Consider the following 27,759-nt stretch of genomic DNA (forward strand, 5'->3'; position numbering starts at 1 on the left):
GACTCTGTGCGGGTCTTAAGCGGTGAGATTAGTAGGAATTCTGTTTTCTGGGTGTTTAGCTTCAGATGATTGCTTGTTAACCATTGTAATGTTGATTGTAAAGCCTCGTTCATTATCTTGATGTCTTCCACAGATGCGATTTTAATGTATAGTTGTGTGTCATCCGCGTACATATGAAAGGCTATTTTTGAATTTCGAAGAATTTCTGTAAGCGGTTCGATATACAGGTTAAACAATGAAGGAGATAATGTAGATCCTTGGGGAACTCAAATCGTGTTAGGACATGAAGTCGATAATTTTTGGTTGATCAGGAATCTTTGCGTTCTATTTTTGAGGAAGGAATCAAACCAATTCAAGACATTGTCCGGTATTCCCATCCTGTCCTGGAGTCTGTTCAGCAATTTTTCATGATTAACCGTGTCAAATGCAGAGGACAGGTCTAGGAGGATGAGTAGACATGATCTTTTTTGGTCTAGGGCCTGTAGAGCATCGTCGACTATATGTAGGATTGCTGTTTCCGTGCTGTGACCTGTTCTGAAACCCGATTGGCATTCATCCAATAGGGAGAAATTGTCTATGTGTTTGCTAAGTTGTTTTTGTACACATTTCTCTATTAGTTTGGCAAGAATAGGGATGTTGGTCACTGGGCGAAAGTTATTCGGATCAGCTGGGTTCGCAGTCGGTTTTTTGATAATGGGGACTACTTGTCCGGTTTTTAGACATTCCGGAAGAATCCCTTGTGAGAGAGAGGCGTTAATCATTTTTGTCCATATAGGAATCAGGATGTGGCTGATTTCTTTCGTGAATTTTGATGGGAGATGGTCATTATAATGGTTATTCGGTTTGATGTCTACTAGCATTTTGGTGATGTTAATCTGGTCCAACAACTTGAATGTATCCCAGTGGGCCTTATTTTTCGTCTTGACCTCTTTAATTATTGAGTTGCTAGAGTTGGTGTTGTTCGTTGTGGGTCTTTGGGTGTCAAGGATGTCCGCTGCGCTCCTAAGCTCTTTTTCCAATGAATTGGCTTTGTTGGTGAAGAAAGTTGAGAATTCATCGCAGCTTAGCTGTGTTTTTGTGATTTCTTGTGAAGATTTGGCAAATTTGTTGGATTGTTGTTTTAAAATTTCAAAAAGTTTCCGTGGTCTGTTTTTGGCGAGATCTAGTTCTGCTCTTATAAATTCTTTTTTGGTGTTGAAGATCTTCTTATTGTATTCTTTTCTGGTTTTTCTGAGAGTTTTCAGTTCGGGAGAAGATGGGTGTTGTCTCCATTTTCTCTCTGCTTGTCTCAATTTCCTTCTTTCCTCATTCAGTGTACCGTTAAACCATGGGTTTTTGTCCTTCTCTGTGATTTTTTTCAGTTTCAGAGGCATAGTGGTATTCACTATATCCTTTATTGAATTAGTGTAGGGGTCTGTTAGATCATTCACATTCTGCAAGTTGTTAGGTGGGTACAGGGCCTTCTCGCATCTATCAATTAGGAGTTCCAAGTTCGTTTCTCTTGTGTCCCGTATCCATTTTATATTTTTTTCGGTTGTGAGTGTTTATTCTTTTTCCATGTAGGAATCAGGAATGTTATGGCATGGTGATCCGACAAGTCGCAAGGTTCAATTGATAGGATTGACGTATTCTCTTTTTTTGAGATTATCCAATCCAACGTAGCTCCTTTCGAATGATTTGGCTGTCTGCATGCTTGAGATAGGTTTAGCTCGGTTAAGAACTCTTTAAGAGTGTTGACCTGTTTGTCATTGTTGTCATTCCAATGCAGATTAAAATCCCCTAAGAATATATTATTTGCGTCGGTGTTAGTGTTTGACGTAATGATCTCCATTAGTTGTTCAATAAAAGAAATATTGTTACCTGGTGGGTGATAAATTGTATGCAAGTTGCAACTTTGGTTGTTAGCCGATCTTATATTTAGACCTAGGTATTCACAGGATTTGAGTGGTTCCAATTGGATATGGTTTACTTCTATGTTAGAGCGGTGTATGCAGGCTAGGCCGCCTCCTGTTTTTTTTGGTCTATCCAGTCTTATAATGTTATATGAAGGGGGCACTAGTAAGTCCATGACCGGAGATGATGATTCCGATAGCCATGTTTCTGTGAGGATTGTTAAATCAATTTCCTTGTTAATGATTATGTCAGCTATGTCTGATGCATGTTTAGTAGCAGATCTACAGTTGATCAGAAGACCTTTTAGTGAATTCCCAATGTTGTTTATGTTTAGGTTTTGCGGTTCTGTGTTTATATGTATTTGTTGTAAGTTGTTAAAGTTGGGTTTCCTATCATTCTGTCTTGATGTTCTATTGGTATTGATCTGTACTGTTCTGATTACCTCCCCTATCCTGCTTTCCATTTCCTCATACTCCTGAAGTAATGATAGGGTTTCTTCTTCAGTTAAGTCATTACGTTTCCTGTCAGGTCGATTACGCCTGTTTGATAATGGCATCGCAGTCACCTTATTCTTTCTTTGTGCGTTATACATTAAATCTATGATGTGCTCAATTTTCTTGTGGGTGCTGTCTAAAGCTTCATGTAATTTTTCCATCTCATGCAAAGATCTTGTCGTGACTTGTGCCATTTTGTCCATTTTTGTTTGAAGTTTTTTGATATCTCTCAGGGTCTGGGGTGGTGTGTTGAGTTTGTTCCCCTGTTTTTTTCGAGATTGATATTTAGTGTTCCTCTTTTTTAGCTCTGATCTCCTCATCTGGGTCTTTTTCTTTTTGAAATTGGTTCGGTTGGCTGATTCTCTTTTATTTGTGTTGTTGGATGTGCTGTCCAAGCTTTGTGCAATTAATACCCTGTTTGGAAGAGATGCATTTCTTGTCGTTCTCGAATACCTTTGAGCTGGAGTATACTGAGGTACAGCTGGAGAGGAGTCTTCTCTGTCTTGCATTTCGCTGTCTTCAGCGTTCATCCTTATCGTTGGAGCAGCCCTTTGATTGAGGCGGGGTGATGTTTCCTCTCTTTGATTTCCTATGTTGTTTCCTGTTACGTTTTCCTTCCGCTGTGTAGATATTTCTGATCTGTTATTGACCTCTTCGAACGACGTGTTTCCAAATTCGCACGATCCTACTACTTGTGTGGGCAGTTGTGGCTCCTGAGGTTCACTAACTATTGTGATGACTGTGTTAGTAATTACCCCGTGGTCTGTATTGATATCTAATTGACTCAGGTGTTGTTCCTGACTTGAGTTCTCTGTTTGCCTTTTTAACGTTGAGAATATGTTACCAAATTCTTCTAGTTCGATGTTAGAGGCTTGAATCAGAACTATTCCGGTCTTGTATAACGTTATGCAGAGGTCTGCTCTGCATCTCGGTGATGAGTTGGTCATAATTTTTATGCCATGAGGTATTTTGTTGATTGCTTTTATGTTGAGCGTATTAACAATGGCAACGCGCCATTTAGCCGTTCTTCTTGTAAAGAATATCATGTCATTAATGATAATGCTGTGGTTCTGAAAATTCTGGACTCGTGTAATAATTCTGGACTCGAGAATAAAAACTTCATCGTAACATGACGAATTTAGTATCAAAAGACCGAGAATGACGAGTACACCATGTACAAGCATTTTCATCATATTCGAGTGGCGATTTCACCTCGAAATCGCCATTATCGTTCTGAACCCTCGGCTTCCATTTTATGTATGGCAGCCATTTTGTGAGTTGCCCTTTACATAGGCTTATAATCCAGCTAAATTTGATTCCAAAAGGACACGTACACCTTAATCGACTTTCCTATGACCTGTGCAAGTTGGAACCATTGCCCCAGGCCGAACCTGTTAGGTCAGTTTCTCTTCCAGTGGCCGAACAAGATAGCATCAAGGCTCAACAAGCCATAAAACCTTTTTATCGCACACACACCCTGCCGAATCTTGCTCACATCTGTCCCTGCTCTTTTCTCTCACTTGCTTTATGATGGGGAGGAGCCCGTTTTTATTAGGGGTCCACTGATATCTGATGGAAATACTGGACCTTGCCGGGTAATTTATTGTGGGCTGGACGAAGTGAAATATGGGCTTGTCACCATGACTCTGCTTTTTCTTTGCAAACTAAAGTATGTGAATAGTATATTGTAAATTCAAGAATGTTTGCCTGAAGCTGAATATTTTGTATAAAAAGAGAAGCCTGGTTTTGTGAATTCGAGCAGTCTCCTGAGAATATACTTCCCGTGTGTTGTACTTCTAGGACACTTGTTACCTTGGTTGCAGCCAATAAAATCGATCCTTGACTTCACCTAGAAGACTCTGAGTTTCTGTGGTCTGAATCAGGAAAAGACTCGAGGTCTTTGGGTGTGTCCCCGGGCACCGCTGGGTTACCGGTTCAGTACCGGTTCTGCAAAACCCAGTATCTCGGTGATGAGTTGGTCATAATTTTTATGCCATGAGGTATTTTGTTGATTGCTTTTATGTTGAGCGTATTAACAATGGCAACGCGCCATTTAGCCGTTATTCTTGTAAAGAATATCATGTCATTAATGATAATGCCATTAACTGTGTTCATTGTGTTGTTAGTAGGGTCAGATATCAGTATGTCCGGGTTTTTCCTCAGTAGGTTATGCTTCAATTTTTTAGATGCATTCTTGGTCATTTTGGTGGGGTACTTTATTATGTAGGTTTTCATGCTTCCTGGCTCTAGGTAATCGTCCGTCATGATAGTTTAGAGGCCGGGGGAGTAGAATTTTACAGAAAAGTAGTTACTTATTTATTAATTGTGATGAAAGTTCCAGTAATCTCCTTATTTGGTTAGAGAATGGTTTCTTTTTGTTACCTTGAACATGTTTCAAGATGGCCGTCGTTTTTGCTAGTCTTCTCTGAGAACTTTCTGCCTTCCTCTCTTTTTGTTGTTGTGTAGTCCTCTTTCACTTGCCTTTACATAGTGCTACTTGGGGGTCTTTAGTGGTCCTTTTTCCTTTTCTCTTAATTGATGCTACCATTTTGGGCCACTAATCTACATACTTGAAAATATTTTCGCTTTGGACACCTTCAATTATGCCTGTATACGCTGTTCTGGAGTGTGTGCAGATTAGAACTGCATATTCATCATTGAGGGGTGAGTTAGAATAAAGTTAAAATAAATAAAGTAAAGTTCAGGCGTCTCGGGGCTCAGCTCTACAGTTATCTCCAATTCTGGCGATTTTATGAAGTGTATTACTTGCTGTTTGCCGCGCTGGTTGGGACATGCTGTTACATCACAAAGGAGGGAGGGCTACTAAATTCGATCACTATGCTGGATGTCCTCGGCGGCCGCCATTTTAAGGTCAGGCACGCCGAGGCTGAGCATCTTCCGATTATTATTTCCCCTTCCTCTGTGTCAATTCTTGATGTTTTGACTCGTGGTGGCAAAACGGGCGTTCGATTACATACCCGTAATCATTGCGCTACTTTTCTTTCAGCCCGTGCAGATTTTCCCTATGCCGGTCGCTGGGATTGCTCCGCTTGCTCGCTGCCTCCTTAATCGGACCTGGGTACAGTGTGCTCTTGCGTGGAGGCTCGGGCGCCTGGGGACATCGTTAGTGGCATTCCGGTCTTTCTTCCTCCAGAGGGTTCTCCGCACGTTCGCATCCCAATCTCTTCAGCCAGGGCAGGATATTCTTCCAGTGTGGATCTTTTGTCGACTCTGGTGTCGGCAGCCCCGATGCTTGCAGTCTGTTCTCCGGTTTGCTTGCCGCCTCCTTCCTTCACAATAGGTAAGACACCTAGACTTCGCCGCAATATTCAGCTCGTTGCCAGCTATTTGCTCCTGCAAAATTGGTGTGTGCTTGGCTGGATGGCAAGGGTTATTTCGAGGATTTAGCCTGTTTGGTTATCCTGAACTCCGGAGCTCTTGGAGAGGGCTGCTACTCGGCGGCCATCTTCATCTACCCTTACCCGATAATATTGATTTTGCCCAAGCCTCCGAGGGTATTTTGAGTTTCCCACATTACCTTCTCATTTTTTTGTGACCATGGCACTTACTTTCTATATGAAATGGTGAAAAGCCACCGTGAGAATTCACTAAGAAATAGAGATATTTTAAATCATTTTTTTGGGTAAACCAAAAAAGATGTGTCTATTCATACTTAGAACAGCAACTCATCTCTCAAAGTATAGTACAGGCAGTTCTAAAACTTGCTAAGTTTGAATTCAAAATATGTTATAATAATTTCTTTGTCGTACGTTGTCTATTTTGTATCTCCATGGCTTCCCACTGTATGTAGAAAAGAAAGGGACTATCACTTGCTTGACCTTTTGCCATGTATCCCTAACTGATAACACGGGCACTGATTTCAGACTTGTCATTAGTGCTCATGGCAGAAACAACCTCTGTAGGTCACTATGCTTCGAGAACATTAAATAAGGAATGCCAAATTCTTAACAATCGAACATAAACATGAAACCTGACTTGTTTGTTTTATTTTGACTCTCTTGAGCTGTTCTCATCTGATTCCCTTGCCGAGCATAGTGGTGCAATTTTGTAAAACCTTGCTTTAGAATCAAGTGTTGGATTTGCTGCTCATGGCCACACAAATGCAATTCCTGGAAAGTGCACGGAGTATATTGTTAATTTTCAGTGGTGGATCCGCACTGTTATAAGTTTTTTCATACTGCAAGGAGTGCAGTTTCCTTGTACTCTAGGTCTGTCCCATTTCCAATGAGCCCTTTTGCCCACTTATGGAGTCGGCTGTACAGTGGGATGCCATTTTTTTCTCTGTAGAGGTAAACTCCAGTGATGGCGTTCCACTGCGGGCTTGATTGGACCTCATTCAGTGGATTTTCTTGGATCAACTCCTTCTCATCTTTATCCAGAGCCACAAAGCCAAAGAACTGCTTGACGTTACTGGCCGCTAGGATCTTCGCATGCACATTGGCCGTGCGACTGAATAGCTCGCTCTCAGTGGAGCGATACTGCGACCAATAAGCTTCCTGATGGTAGCCCAGAGGAGAAGAACACCGCTGCAGGCACTTAACAAGGAAGACCGCAACAGCAATCGCTGCAAGAAGCATCCATCCAATGAGCTGTAAAAAGAAACAACCATATATTCAGTTAGATCAAATACAATCGCCCCCACTCATTATTGTCATAAAAACATCCTCTCCTATCACTAATCTACATCGTGAATAGCAGCTTTACTACTAAACTGCAATAATTAGTACAAAAGCTACAATTTTCTACTTAGAGTTTTTCTCCAAATGATCCTTAATCAGTCTTTCTATACACGATCCAAGTTTGCAGTTGTATAAATATGAATTTTCGATGCTTGTACTGTCCCTAGCAGAATTAATGTGTTCAGGATTTTGCAACCAGATTAAAATACTAGAGTGTCTTATGTGAAATACATGGATCCAAAGCACACGCATTCTATCATTAGCCATGCAGGATACCCTTTCCAACCCTATTTGTGAGAAGACGATTATTTCTTCTCTTGACGGCTAGGAGATTAGTTAGTACAGTGGAACGCTTATGTGTTAAAGATGACATTTTTATGCAAAATAAACTAGGGGGCATATTATCAAGAAAGGGCGTTACATTATCGTCGCTTTTATCGGCAGGAAGCTGCATCTAAAGCGGCGATAATGGGCTTGATAATATGCTCTATGGAATTCCAATTGGAGCCCGTGTTAAATGTGAAGACATCTAACCTGGGCTTCGATTGGAATTCCACAGTGCATATTATCAAGCCAATTATCGCCGCTTTATCGGCAGTTTCCTGCCGATAAAAGCGACGATAATGTAACGCCCTTTCTTGATAATATGCCCGAGGTTCTTTCTTATGGCCTAGCACCATCATTATTTGAAATGTATTAGGATTTTACATGTAGGGGTTCTCCCACAGACTATCATAGATACTAAAGGGCCTATTATCAAACTGTATTTTGTAGTACAATAGGACTCATATAGTACTACAAAATGTTAATCACAAATCTATTAGTGTAAATCTCCACCTCCCCCATCTTTGCTATAGTGAGACAGTAGAATAGCAAAAATGTAGTGGGCTCTCGAGCAAGGAATGAAAAATGGCCTTTTGTCTGTTGTTGAGATTGTAAAATACAACAATTATCAGGGTTCAATGGCCTCCTCAGGGCTCTGGGCCGCGTTACCATTGCACATGCTGCACCAATGGTAGCTACTCCACAGTGGGGAGATCCTCACACTTGTAAGTTTACTTTTTAGTAGTAAAATGGGGGAAGGAAATCAGTAGAAAATTACTCCAGCTCAGAGCTGGAGTAAGGCCAGCACCACACATGGTACTTCAACACCCTCTCATAGTAAATAATGGACATTGGAATGTAAAATAAAACCCCATAGGAAATAATGTTGCATTAAAATAAATGACATTATTTAAAATAGTTAAAAATATAAATTAATATAACTTAATGTTAAAATAATATAAACATGTAATATTTATTGTTTATTTATAAAATAGTTTAATACATTTCTTTGAATTTTTTATTGCAAGAAAAAGCAATAAAAAATTAACATTGAATTGCAACCATAGAAGCATCAGAGCACAATTAAGTATCCACTGACGTACATTGAGTCTTGTAACTCTTCCGCTCCCTCCACCCCGACCCTGCAGCAAGACATCAGAGCCCATCACCAGTAGGCAGCTCCAAATGGAGGAAATCAGAATCAGTGGGAGCGGTCAATTTACATATACCACCTCGGAAGACATTACATTTCCACCAAGTGCCAGATGGTGAGTGTGGTTGCTGTGGGGATTGGAAAGGCTTTGGAGCATTAAGTGATGTATAATGCCCTGAGGTAACCCCCTGTAGGCATGGCCAGCCTGTCAAGATGACAGGTTGGTCCCCCTCTGGAAGATAGGCCCACTGATTAACTGTGATAAGCTGCGCTGCTCAGTTGTACTTTTGTATATCAGGAAGGGCGATACCACCATCGTACCATACCCTTGTCAATTTTTGGTTTGGAGGGCAATGCGAGCCGGTCCCCATATCAAAGTAGTGTACAGATTTCCTTGCCAACTGCCTGAAAATAGGAGGGTGTGACAAGGTAAGGTGTTGTGAAGTGCATACAAAAAGCGGGGCAGTGCCATCATTTTAAACAGAGTGGCTTTCCCCAAGACAAGGGCAGGGTCCTCTAGTGTTGTATGTCGCCTCGGAGGTGTGTCAGATGTGGCTCCAGGTTTTTTGCTAAGAAAATCTCTGGATTTGCTGGATCTCAGGTAAATAAGGGATTTGTTCCGAATGATGGTTGCCAAGGGAAACCTTTGGGCACTTCTGCAGTATATCACAGGTAAGACACAGAAGTTACATATATAATCTATGGCAATGCAAGTTGTTCTTAAATTAGTTACAACTAACTTGTGGATTTCAGTGGTCTTCTTAGTTTTAAAGCAGTAGTGTTTTTTTCCAGTAAATTTCCAAGATACTTTTTTAAAAACTAAGATAAATTCTTACTACCTTACTTATGTTTAACTCCACTGTTTGTTTCTGTATATTTTCGCTGTTTTTTTAAATGTAATGTAATGTTTGATTATGATATATCTACGGTCAATCACCTGCCAAGTACAGCCAAATGCCATGCGCAAAGATAAGGATTGCCGCAGGTCCTGGCCTGCACTCAACACCCCAAGTCTGACCAACCTTGCACGCCCTTCAGCTGTTAATGGCTGTTAATGGCAGTGGGTTGACTGTGGGTCCTGGGACACCTCCATAATGTCAACAGGGTCAGGGTATGCCTACCATGCCCCCTTGTATTGTTTATTTGCATTTAGGACTCTGGGATCAAGTCCCCGAGCCCAGTAATGGAGGCCACAAAATTTCTCATGTTGTGGCCGTCCAATCAGAGCACTCAGTCCAACAACAGCACGTGTGCTCCTGCTGGAGTGACCCATCAGACAGACCCTCCAGGATATCGCGATTTCGCGATTTGCCGCGAAATCGGCACTTTTTAAAAAATGCCGCGATTTTTACAAAAATGCCCGCAAAATCGGCATTTTTGTAGAAATCGCGGCATTTTTCGCTACATCCTGGGGGGTCTGCTTTATCCAAAGACATGCACCGGTTGCCCCACACCTGTAGATGATCTACAGACACTGGGGTCAGAGGGTTAAAGCAGCTCGGCTGCAGCTGGCAGTGTGAAGGTCTAGGCTCTTTGTCATTCAGAGCTGCCCGGGACTGCGCTCGTTCGCACCTCTTCCTGGCCCACAAGAATGACAATGGGAGCCCTCACCTTGCACATCAACAGGAGGGGAGGGGGGGATGGGTTGTTGTCACAGAGGATGGAGCAGGGATCGGACAGAGCAGTTCTCCTTCGAGTGTAATGTGAAAGGGTTTGCAGTGACAGGAATAGGAACTTCGAGTCTTAGGCCTGTGAGAAGGCTCATTTACTGACCTGGCAAATTGTTTTTAAACACAGTCAGCAAGTCAATTTGGGAAAGAAACGGAGAACAATTTAAATTGAAAACAAAAGAGACGCTACCTTAAATCTGTTAATATATATATTTTTAACTCGAATCTTGCATTGCTGAGAGATTATCTGCAGCATGCACACCCGGAACTGTCTATGTGCTTGCACTTCTACTCTAATGTGAATTGTATTAGCAAAATGTCTGACCTTGCTTTAAAGATGTTGCACTAAGTGCTCCATCCATGTACGATTTTTAGCATTGGATCGTAGCAAGCTTCTCCTTAAAGCTGAAGTTTAGTGCAAAAACGCTGGGCTCTGTATGAGCATACTATGAAATCATGGTTTTATTCTATAGATTAAAGAATTAGCAGAGTATCAATTTTCCGATTTAAAAAAAGGACTACAGGCCATAGAAGGCAAACAAGCAATGGCACCTTTCAGTACTCCAGGATATGGGGTGAATGGATGAATGAAAGATTGAATAAATGGATAATGAGAGAGGATGGATGGATTGATGAGAGGGGAAGGATGGAGAGAAAATTTAAATAGCTGGATGTATGGGGGGAAGGGTAGCTGGATGATGGATGAGGGGAAAGATGGATGAGGGGAAGGATGATGAATGAGGAGATGGATGGATGGATGGAGGGGAAGGATGGATGGATGAGGGGAAGGATGGATGGATGGAGGGGAAGGATGGATGGATGAGGAGAAGGATGGATGGATGGGTGAGGGGAAGGATGGATGATGGATGAAAGGAAGGATGGATGAGGGGAAGGATGGATGGATGGATGAAGGGAAGGATGGATGAGAGGAAGGATGGATGGATGAGGGGATGGATAGAGGGGAAGGATGGATGGATGGGTGGGTGAAAGGATGGATGGATGATGAGGGGAAGGATGGATGATGAGGGGAAGGATGGATGGATGGATGATGAGGGGATGGATGGATGGATGTTTGATGAGGGGGTGGGTGAAAGGATGGATGATGAGGGGAAGGGTGGATGGATGGATGGATGATGAGGGAATGGATGGATGATGAGGGGGTGGGTGAAAGGATGGATGGATGATGAGGGGAAGGATGGATGGATGATGAGGGGAAGGATGGATGGATGAAGAGTGGGTGGGTAGATGGATGAATGGATGATGAGGGCAAAGGATGGATGGATGATGAGGGAAAAGGATGGATGGGTGATGAGGGGAAGGATGGATGATGAGGGGAAGGACAGATGGATGGATGGATGGATGATGGGTGGGTGAAAGGATGGATGGAAGGAAGGATGGCTAAGTGAAAGGGTCGATGGAGAGAGAAAGGGAGGATGGATGACTAAAATAGTGGATGGGTGGAAGGATTAGTAAGTGAAAGGATGGCTGGATTGGTGAAAGGGTAAATGGCTGAATGGATGAGTGAATGGATGGATGGGATGAAGAGTGGATGGATAAGTGTACAGATGGATAGGGTGAAAGGGTGGATAGATAATGGAGATGAGTGAAAGGATGGATGAGGGGATGGATGAAGGGATGGATGAAAGAAATGATAGATGGAAGGATACATGATGGATAGGTTTGCAAACGGTTGAATATGTTTGGAAATGGCTGGGCTTACTTATATACTATTGCGCGACCTCTGATGTGTCTGTAAAACGTACCTATTGTCCTGAAGTTTTGTCCTGAATTTTGAGCTCCTGTCCTGAATTTGTGTCCTGAATTTTGACCCTTTGTCCTGAATTTTTACACTCACCGTCCTGAATTTGCACCATTGCCAGTTGGTCACCCTATTCGCTGGCTTGGAGACGGAGCGCCGTGCAGAGATGTCTGTCCCTCAAGCTAAACAGACAGAACCACTCAGCCGAGAGAGCTGAGGCGCACACGGGACGGGGTATCTGCAGAGGCGCGCTGGACAAGGGATGAAGTCTGAGGGTTGAGCTCACCTATTGCAGACCATTTCCCCCTGGGAGTGAGCCATGGGAAAAATCCTAGAGGCGAGAAATTTAACACGGGCGTCAAGTGGCCCCATGTCATGGGTGTCAACTTCAACCAGTCCCCGCTTTTAAATCGGAGACGATTTGCAGGCTGACATTTTGCAACGAAACTACAAGTACCAACATGCAGTTCGCTACTGTGTAACAAGTGACACTCACACCCACTTGGCGGTTTTGACTGCTCTTTCTCTAGTGGTTAGGTCTGTCGAACGGGCATCCGGTGGGATATCCGGTTGTGTTCAAAATACACTGTACTATTTAACGTGCTTACTAATAAAAGGGGCGATAGGTATAGCCATCATTAGTGCAGCAGGTACAGTGGCACCCAGCTCTAAGGCTATTGCAAGATACAAACTGACCTGCAATGGTACGCCTCTTCTGGCGCAGGGCTTTGCAACGTGACGCATCTGGGAGATGCGTCACGTAGTAAATACCCCGCACCATGGTGCATCTTTTGCGCCGCCGCTGCGTCACAAAAGTGACGCAACGGCGGCGTAAAAGCAGCGCAAGGGGCTTGTAAATCTGCCCCAAAGTGTCTACATTGTAAAGAAACCAAATATACATAGCTTCATGTTGTTAAATAACTAAAAAAACTAAGATATCTGTGTATGTTGTAGGAAAAATGGCCACATAAAATGCCGCAAAATTGCCGCTAAATTTCCATATTTGTGCCGCTAAATTTCCATTTTTGTGCCGCTAAATTTGCTATTCCATGCCGCTATATCCTGGGGGGTCTGATCAGAATGCTTGTTTTAATGTCTTTCCCTCACAGGAGTCCTGCAACAAGTAAGATTGCTATTTTTGAACCCTTCATTTCTCTAAAACTGGTGGACAGATTTACACCACTTTGCAAAAAAGGACACTTTCTAGGTAAATATCGAGCTTTTTGCGCCAGTTGGTGTGCTCTTGTTTAGCTGTTTTTTCTGTCTCTTTGTTTAATGTTCTGTACGGAAAGTCATGGGGGAAAAAGTGTTTTTGGACCTCCCCCTCTTTTTCTCAGCCCTTGCTGGAACACTGTTTGTAAAGTTTATGACGATTTGGCAAACAACAACAAAGTTATGAGCAAAACAAAAAACTCTCTTTCTATGGAAACTCTTATTTATGTCTAAATACACACTGGCGACCACAACTATGCAAAATGTATCGGTAAAAAAAACAGAGGTTAAAATAAAGTTACAGTTAGGTGAAAATATCAGTTAAAACGTAACATTGTAAGCAAAAAAAGCACTGAAATTCACTTTTAAAGTTAACTGAAGTAACTATAAGTTGCACCCTTACTATGCAGTGTTGTCATCCATGACGTCATTTCAGATGTCGTACAAAAGGGGGTGGTGATGGACGGAGCATCTGAACCAATCAAACACTCACACCCAGTCAAAAGATCTGGGTTTTATCCATCACCGTTCTTTAGCCCACTCTGCCACCCCAGTTCAGACATGGCTATATGCAAATCAGTCTGACTCCGTGCCTCATGGGAACAGTCCAGCCCGAACTGCCAAGCCATGTCTTCCCTGGACAGGAAACAAGCTTCCGAGGACCGGTTTCTGGCATTACAGCCGTCTTCAGCCCGGCTTGCTTGAATCCAGTGGCAAAGTGAGCAAGGGACTCACGTCATTTCAGATGTCATCATTAATTTTCACTATAACGTAACTGTAACCTTTGGTTTTTTAGTACATTTCTGAATTAAAAAAAAAATCGAAAGTGAGATATTATTACCATAAGACATTTTAAGAGAGGCACACCTACTAGCATTTTCAAATGATGAGAACACCAAAATGTAAAAAGGAGGCCTATTGGGTTTACCGGGGACAGCACGTTAACATATATAAAACAGACTTCTTAGCTTTGTCAAAAAGTCACCACAATAATGTATTGATAAATATAAACCAAACTATTCATTATAGATGCATGTGTTTACAATCCTGGCAGTCAGACCCAAGGTGGTCGGTGGGTAGACGGCCGCCTCTGGCAGGAGGTGATCCCGGGGCGGCGGTCAGAATCCTAATCCTGAATGGAGGCGGTGCAGAGGGAGGCACCGCCATTGGGATTGTGTTATCTCTTTCTGACAGCCTTTTCATATCGGAAAGGCCGCCATGAAAGGGCTGTCGGAAACGGATTGTGGGGGCCCCAAACAAGGCCCCCATCCATTCCGGGCCACTGTAAAGTGCCCCAGGGGGCACATGTAGTGCCCCCACGCACTGCCATGCACCATATTGTGCTTGGCATACAGTGCATGGATGTGCAGAAAGTGCTCCTTTACACACCGGCTTGTGCTGTGGCCCTTTTCCTGGGCTGCAGCACAAGCCACCATGTAAAGGATCACTTTGCGACTGACAGCCTGGCGGTCGCATCGTAAATGGGCAGTCAGACCAACGCCTGCTTGTCGGCCAGACTTCTGACTGCCGTGATAGCATGTCAGGGCCTGAGTCTGGAACCAATATGTTTGTGGGATTGGAATTCGTGTAGTTAATCTGCCCCCCCTAGCCCCCTCATATACTCGCTTTATCCAATGTTTGTGGCACTGGAGTTAAAATAGTAAATCTGACCCCCTTTAATTGATATGGTTGGTGGTGCACTGCCCCTTCTTGGGGCACCATGAGGAACAACAAATACAAATAAAAAGCCCTCGCTGAGCATTATGGGGTGTTCCCTGATGGTAGCAGTGACTATGACACGAGCGGAGTAGGTGGTTACACTTTTTTTTTCTTCAGATGCCCCATTCCCACCCGGAACACACAGCAACTCTAACCAATTTTGGCGGATGGAACCCCCGTTTTCAGGTATTCACACACTTAACAAAATGTCTCCGTAGACTTTAATGGGAGTCGCACCCTTTTTAAACGTCAAACACCTTCCAAAAAAGAGTTTGCACTCTATTCACCTTAACAGGATCACTCTCTTAAAGACTTTACATAATTCACATTGTTGAGTCAAGTGGTTAACAGGTATGCATTTGCCACAATAATCCATAATTTGATGAAATCTAGCCAATAGAAGCTTTCGCAACAGGCTTTAGTCACAATCAAGTGTGCTCAGCTTTTACCTTGTATAACACTGAGTATTAATTGCACTGTTTTTTACACTGTGCAGCCTGTTACTTGCGCCTATGGATTACATTATCTCCAATGTATACACCCACACATCTAAAACACAGTAACTCTATGCTGTATATGACCATAGGCCCTTTACTAACATCTTTTAATTTTAAAATGATATAAGATGGTATGGAGTAATGTGAATAGCAGTTCATCAGTGACATTATCACTGATGTCATTTGTGATGTTATCAATGAAGTAAATTAAAATGTTGTGAGTGATGTAATATGTGAGTTCATAAGAAGTGCAGAAGGGCACAAGTTACAGTTAATTCACTAAACTCTACCAGGTGAATTTCAGTACGTTTTTTGGCTTTCAATTATTAGTTCGTATCTCACTTCAACACCGAACTATAGTGTCACCGTAACCCTTGGTTTTCTCAGTGAATTTATGTTATTTTCATAACTTCCTCCCCAACCCGGGAGCATACAAATGAAATATGCCACACATGGAGCTCTAGATTGTACGTCTTTATTCCTCCACTTACAATGTCAACCTACTCTTCTGATTATGTCATAGCCATTAATACCCACATTTTAACACCTCCCAGCATGTAACATAACTTCTCTTGAGTCCGCCCATATCTGTAAGGGTCCTAGCACACATAGTCTCACAACACTACATTTGCGATTGGTAGAGCATACACCCACCCCACAGACAACCTGTTCCCACCGGAACTGCACACTACCTTTGGCAATGGGTAGCCAAGGGGGCTGGCTGTAGGACCTGGTCCCCTAGCCAGGCCTTGTGCCCAAACCCCGCAAGCACCCAACTCCCTGCTGTGCATGGCTTTCAGTAAAGGGAACAGCACTGGTTTGGCCTGCGCCCAAAACACTGTAGACAGCAACCCCAGTAGACACTGCCTATTTCCTGCAGTGCCTTTGGGGGGTGGGCCAGTCTCTGCTCTCACCCTCCCTTGGGCACCCAACCACTCCCGATCTGCACATCCTTCACAGCATACAGTGGTGGTGGTGGTGGGTTATGCTATTGTGCACATCATATGGCCTGCAAAATAGTGGTTGGCCACACGGTCTGGTCTGTGACCCCAGACCCTTCTATTTTTCGGCACCAGTACCACAGTACTAATGGGGCTGCTCTGCCTGCCCACCATGACCCATTATGTGACTTTCGATGGTTTTTTTTCAGGACTAAGCCCAGTGAAGGCTGCCACAACATTTTCTCCATGTTGGTGTATCTAGCCAATCTGGATACGCCCATCCACATCAAGTAGGCCAATCCAAGCATATTTGGATGCCAGTGGTCCAGATATATGTAGTATTTTACCTCCCACCGAACACCTTTTTAAATGCTAATTTCTTTTAAAGTAGCTCAACGGATTTAAACCTAATTATTTTTAAAATACGACTTCTGAGTAAAATTCTAAATTTCTGCCAACTTGGTGTAATTCTGTTCACCTTTTTTCCGTACTGGAGAGCAAACTTTCCTAGGGAAATTAACATGGGATATTGCATATATTCGTGGCCCCTGCTTGAGGAATCTGTGTGAAACTTTCCAAAGCAGGTGAATTTCTTTTTCCGATATATATAGAGGCGTCATGGTGCCAAGGCGCATGAGAAAATAAAATATTTGCACAAAGAAAGCAGAGTCCGTACCCTTTTCTGATTCCAGGTGGTGGTGCATAGATGGGTGGTAAGGAGTTTTAAAAGTTATGGGATAGGTGCAATACAAACAAGTTTTTCGGGCTCGGGGATGAGTAGGGTATAGGGGAAGTAAGGAATTTTAGGGGTTCAGGGATGGGTAGTCTATAAGGGTGGTAAGGAGCAAACACACAGAGATGATGGGTGGAGCACTGAAACTTTTCAGACACTCACCCTCGGTCACAGATCTGGATTGAATTCATCATCATTCTTTAGCTCACTTCACCACCCAAGTTCAGACCCAGCCATATGCAAATCAGTCTTGACCTTGTTTCTCATGGGAACAGTCCAGCCCGAACTGCCTAGCCAGCCAGGTCTTCCCTAGCCTGGAAACAAGCATCCTCTGACTGATTTTGGGGTAACACCCCTCATCAGCCAGGCTTGCTTGAATCCAGTAAAAAGTGAGCAAGGGACCCACGTCTGGGCATACCCTACTAACTTAGGGCAAACAAAGCAAACACAAGGAGAAACTTTTCAGACACTCACCCCAAGTCACAGATCTGGGTTGAATCCAACATCGTTCTTTAGCTCACTTCGCCACCCCAGTTTAGACCCAGCCATATGCAAATCCGTCTTGACTCTGTTCCTTAAGAAGTTTTTAGGGTTCAGGCATGTGTAGTGTATAGAGTGGTAAGTAGGTTTTAGGTTTCAGGAATGTGTAAAGTATAGTAGTCAGTCAGTCAAAGTTCTTTATTTCGATTAGTTAAAACCATAAAAAGCAGTACAAACTTCATCTTCCGCACATTACAAATGTATATTAGAAATTAAATACATGCTTAGTTGTTACAGTTCACTTCACAAAACCTACACCTAAAATACATTAAAAAATGTGTTTAAAAATTATGCAATATAAAACCAAATATCAAAGAATCCTTGGCCGACGGCAGTTTAAGTCCATACAAAGTCCCTTTTGGGGTATATTGATTTAAGGACCATAACCCCCTTTTAATCTTACAAGACAATTTTAAATGCAGTAGTCTCCTTTTATTCAGACGGGCTGCTGCCACCAAAAAACCGACTACGCTGTAGGTGACCCGAACAGAACCAAGCATTTGTAAGTGTAGGAGGGCAGGTCTTACCTGGACAAAACCAAGTTCCCTCAGGATTGGATATAAAAAAAAGTTACGAGCCACCAAGTAATGCTCACAGAACATCACTAGGTGGAGCGTGTCCTGTGGGGAAAAGCTGTCACATGTGCATGGTGTTGTATCTTCTGGTTTCCCCCATTTAGGGTATAAGCCTAACGTAAGATGGATGAGGATGAACCGAAATCTGACCAGAAGAAAGCGATGGAAGGGCTTGGTGACATACTTCAAATACGGTTCAATCACTAAAGTGGTTGATAGGCCATAGATAGATCTCACCATAGGTTTTCTAAGTTCTGCCTCCTCCCTCTCTGCCTCCAACAAATTGCGAAAATTGAGCTTGATCCACCCTACGTCCTCTTTCCTGATGCCCTGTGGTGATAAATATATTTCAGGACGCCCTAACCTGCCGCATGCCGCTCTAACATATGACAGCCAAGGAATTCTGTCCGCTTTGTCTAGGGCAACACAGTCCTTCAGTATCAGGCGGTTTAATGTGATCTCCTCGTTCAACCAGGTGTTAACCCAACGTAACAATGGGGCCATTTTCAGGTGATCAGAGACGTAGCCCAATCCCACTTCACAGTGTATAGAGAATGTGGGGGATGATTGAGGGAGTGACAAAAGGGATCTAAGAAACTTGTTTTCTGCGATTTGTATCCCGGGGGATGGTACATAGCCCCAGATGTCCGACCCGTAGGAGGCAATTGCCAAACACTTGGACTTATAAATCTTTAGCATTGCCTCCATAGGTCTTGCCCTCAATCTCCTAGAGAAGTTCAGGAGAGCTGTGGTAGATCTTAAAGCCACATGACTTTTATGCTTCATCTGGGGGCCCCAATTCCCTTTCTCGTCAAATAGGACTCCCAGATAGCAGAAAAACGGCACCCTTGATATTTCTGTGCCGTTGCACGTGAAGGTTTTAACCTTCATGCTCTTTTTCCGTGCTCCGGTCACCATTACATGGGATTTTGAAGTGTTAATTTTTAAATCCAATGCTTGCATAAAAGTACCAAAGTGATACAACAACCTCTGTAGGCCCATGCCCGTGCGTGCGAGGAGGACTGTGTCATCCGCGTACAGGAGGACTGGGATACCCGATCCGCCTTTACGCGGGATATCCAGTGTGGCCAAGTCCAATGATTTCTCGAGGGCATTGATGTAAATAGTGAATAGAAGAGGGGCCAGAATGCAACCTTGTCTGACCCCCCTTCTTGAACTAAATTGCCCAGTACACCTGCCTTCCCTTGTTACCCTAACGGAGGCAGACAGGTTCTGATGAAGGTCACTTAAAAAATTAACTAAAGAAGCATCTAAACCCATATCCCGCAAAATTAACCAAAGCTTTGAACGGTTAACCAAATCAAATGCAGAAGATAGGTCCATGAAACCCAAATATAAAAGCCCTTCCTTCACCACTGTGTATTTGCTTATGAGGAAGTGTAAATTCAAACATTGGTCCATGGTACCCTCAAACATTGGTCCATGGTACTCATGTATAGTAGTAGTAAGGAGTTTTTTTAGGGATCATGGATTGGTATTTCAAAGAGTTAAATGTAATTTAATGTAAATATAAATTAAAAATGAAATATTAGAGCAGATTTAAAAATATGATTAGCTGAAAATTATTTTATTAAATTATTGAAAATTACATTGGATGTTACATATATATGTTCCCATATATCTATATTTGTGTATGCATATAGGTGTTAAAATATACACGCACATATTTATACACATCTATAGATTTATGAAACTATACTAACATCCTTACCTGCAAAGTAAAGTTCTTGTGATGCAACGTAAAGCTAGTACCCCCGATGTAATTACTATGATGTAATGACTCACAATTTAATAGTTTGTAACGTAACAGACATCCAACTGCAGCATATTGTAGTTGTGATTTATCTTTCTCTCTAACTTCGTTATTTTTTTAAACTTTATTGACATTTTGTGGTTTGAACAGATTACCAGACATTACTGCTGGTCATATTCGAAGAGCAGCATTTCAAACAGAGCTTCTAGCCATGTAGGTTTAATATTAAGATACATGAGACCTCTGGCATATCAATTCAAACAGTACTGTTTTTAAGTTCATTGCAATGAAAAAGTTTACATTATAAATGTGTCTGGTTCGCTTAGAGTAGCTGGGTAGAAACAAAAGCAATAGACTAGCAAAAGTGAACAATGGTGGAACAGGGAATGGGAAGGGGGAGGAGAAGGTGGGCACTGTCTGGATGGAGTCTGGTGGTAGTGCTATTTAGCTAGTAGGTTGTGTAGACAGAGGTTCCACCGCTCTATCAAATTAGGAGTAAGTTTAAAATACTGTAGCACCGAGTCTTTGTCAGTAGCATCACAAGTATCTACACGCCTAAGGGAGGCAGGTATTACTGCCTTTCTAAGTTATGCTGGAGGGGAAGCTTTAGCAGGGAGCACCCTCAGCCATAATGGCTGTTAAGTGTTCTACGTACAATTCCCAAGTCGCCATCAAGAGGCTTTTCTAAGCCCTCTGGCCTCTTCTCTTCGCAGTGCAAAGCTCTCTGATGTAACTAGTTAAGCAGGTTTCGAAACCAGGTTGCCAGAGAGGGAGGGAATTTGGTCAGGTGAGGCCCGTGCAGGTAAGAGCAGTGGAACAGGGTTGAGGGTCGATTCAATAGACGACCACGAGGGAAAATTAAATAATTACCTCATCACTCTTACCTAAACAGGCCACTGCTGACTTTGGGTTTTCCAGTGTGAAGTGACCGGTATCTTTGAAAGGATTTGAGATAAGTTAGCGAGTCATGAATCTGCTTAATCATTTTTAGAATGCTTATAGACTTTCAGCGCTATTAGAGGTCAGTTGAATAGAATTGGTTTGGATGTCCTTAGAGGAGATTGGCTCTTACAAGTCTTCCCAGGCCAGCTGCAGCTCTGACCGAAAAGTGGAGGTAGATTGCCTGCGGGTTCGGTGTAAAGACCAACACAGAAGTCTTGTAAGCCTCTGAGAATTCCTTTCTGGGAGTTTTTGAGTGCTATTTATTTAGTTATTTGTTTATTCAGTGTTTTCTATAGCGCAAACATTACCCGTTGGGTATTAGAGCGCTTCACAATTACATGGCATCTATAGTTGTGCAAAACAGGGTAAGGAGGCATCATAAGACAAATAAAACGTATAAATTGATAACATGAATAAAACAATTCCATCCAAATATTACACGTGGTACGATTGAGTATAGGAAGGTAAAGAATAAGTTCACTCACATATATTTAGTAAGGTCTGCCGCTATACACGTTAGTGGTGTAATGGGTCATAAGCATCTGTCTGATCACTCGTAAATAACTCCCTGGTAAGTGAAGAGGTCAGTTAGAATATATCTTTTGATCATTTTGGCGAGAGCTGATTCAATACCCCGAAGGTCTCGGGGACACAGCTAACTGACAGCAATGTATTTGATCTGCAATTGATTATGGTAGGGCTTTGTTAATTGGAAAGGTCTTTGCTTCCCTCTTGGAGGCTGACGAGGCCAGGATTCTTCTAATGCCTGGAGGTTCCAGCAGGTTTCCTAAGTTTGGTGTTAGGAGTTTGGGAAGTTTCTAAAAAGATGGCGTGTATTGTGTTGCAGCGGCCAGGTGTGTGCATCCTTTGTATTTTGCATTACCTCTCTAGCTCTATGGCAAAATATTTTGACATCCAAACTGATTTTTTATTCAAAAAACAGATCTGAGTTAAGCTAAACAAGATCATATTACTTTAGTGTTAAACAGCATTTAGTTAATGTAGGTTAGGAAAACTGGATTCATAATATACCCTCTAACAACATATGTCTCCAAAATGCAATGCAAGAAGTACCTGAGATTCATATTTCAATCTTCGGATGACTTCGTCCTTGAACATCAAAACTTCTACTGGAGTATCTTTGCATGGGAACCGCGCCAATGTCTGAGGTCCTTGTTCAAATGGGAAGCCTGGCAGGCTTTCAGGATTGATAAATTCACTGCGGGCACAAACATACGCCTCACCGCGCAGAAGAGAAATAACAGACCATGTGATGGGCGCCACAATAGCCCGTCCCACAATGCTACCAAAAAGTAAGTATGTGGCTGGGGCTGTGCAGTTCTTCACCCCGCGACCTCGACACTCTGCCACCAGGTTCCACGTGTGGTTGTTCAGGATCATTCCAATAAGGAAGAGGACCAGAGCTGGTACCCCAATTGCAGCCAACCCGTAAAGGTAGTTTCTCGCTGGAGAGCAGGGGCAGTGAAAAGCGACCACCGAAAACACTTCCTGGCTGCAAACAGTCCCCAGAGCCACCAAACCGTTGAAGATCACCACATCTTTGCTTTTGAAGAACAAGGACAGAAATTTGAAATTTTCTGCCAACAACGCAGCCATTTTCAGTCCACATTCAGTGCACGGGTAGCTTCAATTTCCTTTACACTGTAAAACAAACAGTAGATGACCTTTTCTCCAGTGATATATTTGGATTATTAGACAGCACACACAATTTACTTCTGCATCTTTGCTAAATAAAGAGACTATTTGAACCACATTTTATTTCAACAAATAACATGAAGTTACCTATGATTTAAATTAAATCAACCAAATTGATGGTTAGGCTTATTTAAACTACTTGCAGAATTTTACTCATGTAGGTGAAACTCAACATAAATAACATATTTGGAAAAAGCCTAAACTCATGAATCTTATGGCCTAATTTAATTGTGGACGAATGGCCTGTCCGCCAAGGGCACATAGTAAATTACTCTGCCCCCCTGGTGGAGGGACCACCCACTACATTTATAAAAAAAAAAAAAGCCAAAGCAGCCCTGCACCAAATAGTTTTCTTTTTTATTTTCAAAATCAAAATCCCAAAATGGAAGTCTCCTCCCATGGCAAGGGGAACATTATTACCATGGTACTGTTCCTCTCTGCCAAGGATTGCCTTGAGGTGACGTACAGTAAAACAATGGCTATATGTCCGCCAATCCAAATTGTGCGAGTGGGTGAACATATAGCCATTTGTCTGATGACCATAGTCCGTCCGGCCTTTGGAGCGGTTTGGCCATGGCGGTGCTGGAGTAGTCACCACCTTAGCCAAACCTATGGCTCTGAGTGCATCTAAATAGGGCAGGCAGACTATTATATTGGCAGTATGTATACACTGTTGCAGTTGCAGCGGAGTATACATACCACCAACATATAAATTAGGCCCTTAATTATGTACTTTCAGCAGCTGCAGTTAACACAATTCTTCCTTCAAGAAATAAAATATTTCAGTGATTTGGGCAAAAATCATGCTCAGTTCTAATTGCTGCTGGTCTTCAGAAAATGCAGGAGGGGCTTTCACCCCTCCATTCCTCACTGTATCTGCTACAGTGGGTCCACAGAACTCTTGTATTATTTCATCCAACGAGGGTCCACTGTGAGGGTTTTCAATCAAGGAGGCTTCAGTGTTGTCAGGAGAGGCAGGGAACTGAAACACTTATATTGTTAGCCTATGACATCTTGAGAAGGACACCGTGGATTGCTTGGATGACCTACAGGCGCTGTACTCCAAGTTCCGATTAGTTATGGATTCCAACACTAAATGTTAACTTAATTAATTGATCGAGTTTTTTTAGTTTGTGTTTTCATTTATATAAACGGCATTTAATAATTTGGTATTAACTTGCCTACATTTTATATGGGCGTTAACTATATAATCAACAAATAAATTACAATAATAATATGACCTTGACCTACCAGGCAGATTATGTGTTCAATATTGCACACAGCAGATTTTAAAGATCGTTGAGAGAGAACATTAAGGTCTATCTAGGATTGTGATGGAAAGTCCCTTACTATTTTGAAACTCTACTGTTGCAAATTTACTCCTCTTCTCCTTCTCCTGCTGCAAACACTTTAGATTTTATAAGCCAGTAGTCTACCAGAAGACATCTCTCTAGAAACGTTTTTTTTTTTGTTTTAAAGAATATTTATTGCAATCATACACTTGGCATTGCCTCCTCCTCAAAGTAGAAGAACACAAGGCACCACTCCCACATTTTCCATTCAATTCAATGTATCCTCTGGAAAAAGAAACTTATTCAATATTATTAGCACATTATAGTTAATCTGCTTCCTCGGGGCTAGGAGAAACCACCGCAGGTGGGGCGTTGGGAGATGAAGGGAGAATGAACATTACCTCACATATATTTGTGAAAAAGCAATATCAACAGTGTAAAAACTAACGTTAACAAAAGGTTATCTCTGCGACGTTAGGAGGAGATGGGTATTAGGCGAACCATACACGTTACTTACTGAAACAAACATTACATTAGGTGAGACAGATGTGACCCTTCAACCTTTTTAGAACTCAAAAAAAAAAACATGTAGAGCCTGGTTGTTTAGCCTTCGGTTTGGCTGGATACCAAAGAAAAGCCTCAATCCCTTGCCACATCAGTTCCCTATTAATCAATATCTATTCTTGTATTTGTTATCTGGTGCTATTGGGAACCGAGAAGATAACGATTGTGGCTCCATTTATTATAAGGTTATTCTTCCCACCTACTGCTCTGGTGAGAGGAACATGCAGTCCTGGATTCACAAGAGAAGAAGCAACCCGTCCTGGGAAGTGTTTGTGGTCTCAGGTCCACATATACGCTGAAGAAAGCCAAATCGGTCTTCATACTTCCCTGTATTGGCTCCACTGCTGAGCAGGGTGTCAGAACAGATCCCACCAACTTCTGATAAAGTACGGAACAAAGTTTTTCCCTCCTTTTTCACAACTTTCTGAGCTCCATTTCGTCCTCAGGCATTGCCTCATGCATGACCTTATGCTGCCTCCTATTTACGCTGCCCTTGTAAATAGGGGGCAGTGCAAAAAACAATGGGTGTTGCGGTGGAACGCCCGCCGCAACACTCACTGCCCACCCGTTTCACCCTAAGCATAGCGTGAAAGGGGGCCTTATTTACAAGGCAGCGTTAAGCCTTGTAAATAGGCGAGGGCCCTATCGCCACCACAACGTCACTAAAAGTGACATATGCCCTTTAGTTTCTCCAACTCAGGTGGAGTGCTTTCTCTCAAAGATCAGCCTGTGCTGTCCCACTTTTCTATATACACGGGCTTATTTACAAGCACCTTGTGCCACCAGTGCATCACTTTTTTTGATGCACCTGCGGTGCATTTTGCTGCTCCATATTTACAAGGACAGTAAAAGCCACCCTGTGTGGCTTTTCCTGTCCTTGTAAATATGGGGCCTTTACATGCAGCACTTTGCGTGAAAGGGACGTGTGTGCTGTGGGTGTTCCCACGCAACACCCATGGAACCTGACACATTTCCAGATTTACGAGAAATCGTAAACCTTGAAATGTGCCTTAATGCTACGCCTCCCAGGGGAGGCGTGACGTAGAAAAATGTATTCATTTCTCCTAGTTTATTCCCCTTTCTATGCGTGCTGTATTTGGCAGCACGCATAGAGGTGCAAGCGTGCCTGCGTCAGCAATGGCAGCCCATTGCGCGCCAGCGCACGGGAGAGTATAGGAATGCAACATATAATTGTAAATATGTTGCATCCCTGTGCTTCGAAAGGGCCACAGCGTAGCGCAGCCAAAAGGCTTGCGGTGCCGCGCTGAGGCACCTTCTTGTAAATGAGGCCCACAGAGTATACAGTTTAATTTTCATCTAGCAGTTTCCGGATGCGGAAAAAGCGGCTTTGTGTATATTCAATGCCGCAAATTTAAAACAACCTGATGCCCCAACACTCTACCCTGGTGGGTGGTTTGTTGTTTCTTGGTTCCTGGGTGTACCCCGAGTAGGGGTGCCGCAGCAGTCGTGGGTCTGAATGGTGAGCGGGATCTACCAGCGAATGGTCTTGCAGTGTATTATATTTTTGGGCAGTGGAGAATGGCATGGTGAACCAGCTTTTCTACCTGATGGAGGCCCAATTTGGCTTAGCTCTGCCGGATGTGTTGGAAGGTGTCTTTTTCGTTACACTGTTCTCAGCCTTCAAACCCCTCTTCGTGATTTTGGTGATCTTAGCAATAAGGCATTGAGTGTTTGCGTGGCACCTGCTTAGGCCGAGATCCTTCCACAGGGGGCTAAATATACTCTTGTACGCAAACAAGGACCTTTGACATGTGAGACTGGATCTCTTATTGCAGATATAAGCAGTTCGGAGGGAAAAGGCGACCCCCATCAACTCGACAGGAATGTGGCGAGTAGAGCTGTGAGCTCCCCCATTTCTTCGAATGTAGTCAGTTTTGCATCTGTAAGTTTGCTCTTTCATTCATTTCATTACCTTCTTCCTCCTTGAGGCACTATGCCTGGGACAAGGCAGAAGCTATATAATAAGCTGAATGATCAGGAGGTAGGGAGGAGGAATAAATGTCCATTTACTTCCCCAAGTTTAGTAGATAGTTTATCAAAAAAAATGGACACTAGTTACAATACTAAACCATTGGTAAAAAGTACTGTGGTCCCCTCAAAAAACTCAATGTTAATTCGGTTTTGCGGTGTATATTGTTTTTCCGCCCCACATTGTAGTTTTTGGCAGTTATCATTGGGTACCACAGTTAGTGATTTGTGCCCGCCTCATCCAGAGGCTCCTCTGGTCTAGCTTGCAGTGTCCAGAGATGGTTATATAGGTACCCCCACCAAAATAAGGGTAAAAGGTGAAAAAGTAAAATTAAAAATAATAGAACTCTTCCTCAAGGTACTTTAATAATAGGAGAGAGTCTATTAGAATAAAACAATCGGATACTCATAAGGGATCAAGTTACTGGATCTCTAAGTATTAACAAGGTTTCGTCGACATGTTTCAGCCCCCTTTGGCTCAGACGAGTCTATGGGGCTTTCGTCAGGACTAACAGATACGCAGACAAACATATAATGGTAACATGTACTCACACAATTCGTGTAGTAACTGGTTGTGTTCACTGCCTTATTGTAGGCTTTTATTGCCCAATCACCCTTAATTGCGCTGTAAAAAGGGAGAGACAATAGGAAATACAGACAAGAAAACATACAAGTAGTTTGCGTAGTTGTCGACTGTATCATGTGTGGAGGGGGTATTTTATAAGGAATCAATCTTCCATTAAATAGGTATCTTTTTTAAGATTACCTGTTTTATGTACATGGTAATATCTAACACATCGGTAGAAAATCAAACAGGTGGGAAGTGGACTTGAGTTGAAGGTAAATAGTGATCTTAGCGGGGAAAGTTATTGATCATAAAGAGATTTTTGTGAAGTGAATTAAATTGCGCGCGAGAGACATCTGAAAATGCAGGCTAGCACACAGTATATTGTGGTCAATCTGTGGTCACTATCGCGCTTGTATTTTAAATTATAAATTGCAACTGGGCACATCGTACAGACTCAGGGAGGCTAACACGCTCTCATGGAATGGTTATCACTCACTCACATCGACAGTCTTAGTCTTACCTTGTAGTGAAATGGGTTTCACAACGTCAGGGGTTCCAGCTTTCAAGAAGCTCAGAGCTAAAGTAAAGTGGAACCGAGTTAAGTCAGAGACTGAGACCGTCTTACCGCACTGACAAGGAATCGAAGTTTGCTCTGCCTGGACGCCATTACCCGCGTGGGTTCCATTTTCGCCGCTTGTGCTGAC

At 42.7% G+C, this 27,759-nt stretch overlaps 1 protein-coding gene across 1 annotated transcript in view; it reads right to left on the reverse strand.

The window, feature by feature from the left end:
• Positions 1-3,985: 3,985 nt before the first annotated feature.
• CALHM2 (calcium homeostasis modulator family member 2) overlaps positions 3,986-27,759 on the reverse strand; it is a 57,183-nt gene continuing 33,409 nt past the window's right edge. Inside the window, exons 2-3 of the mRNA XM_078643698.1 lie at positions 22,001-22,588; positions 3,986-6,997 (exon numbers count right to left, since the gene is read on the reverse strand). Of these exons, the coding sequence (XP_078499824.1) occupies positions 6,581-6,997; positions 22,001-22,543 (960 nt within the window). The 5' untranslated portion in view covers positions 22,544-22,588 and the 3' untranslated portion in view covers positions 3,986-6,580. The remainder of the gene's footprint in view (positions 6,998-22,000; positions 22,589-27,759) is intronic.

The sequence above is a fragment of the Lissotriton helveticus genome, chromosome 5_1 (assembly GCF_964261635.1).
Source record: "Lissotriton helveticus chromosome 5_1, aLisHel1.1, whole genome shotgun sequence".
NCBI classification, from domain to species: Eukaryota; Metazoa; Chordata; class Amphibia; order Caudata; family Salamandridae; genus Lissotriton; species Lissotriton helveticus.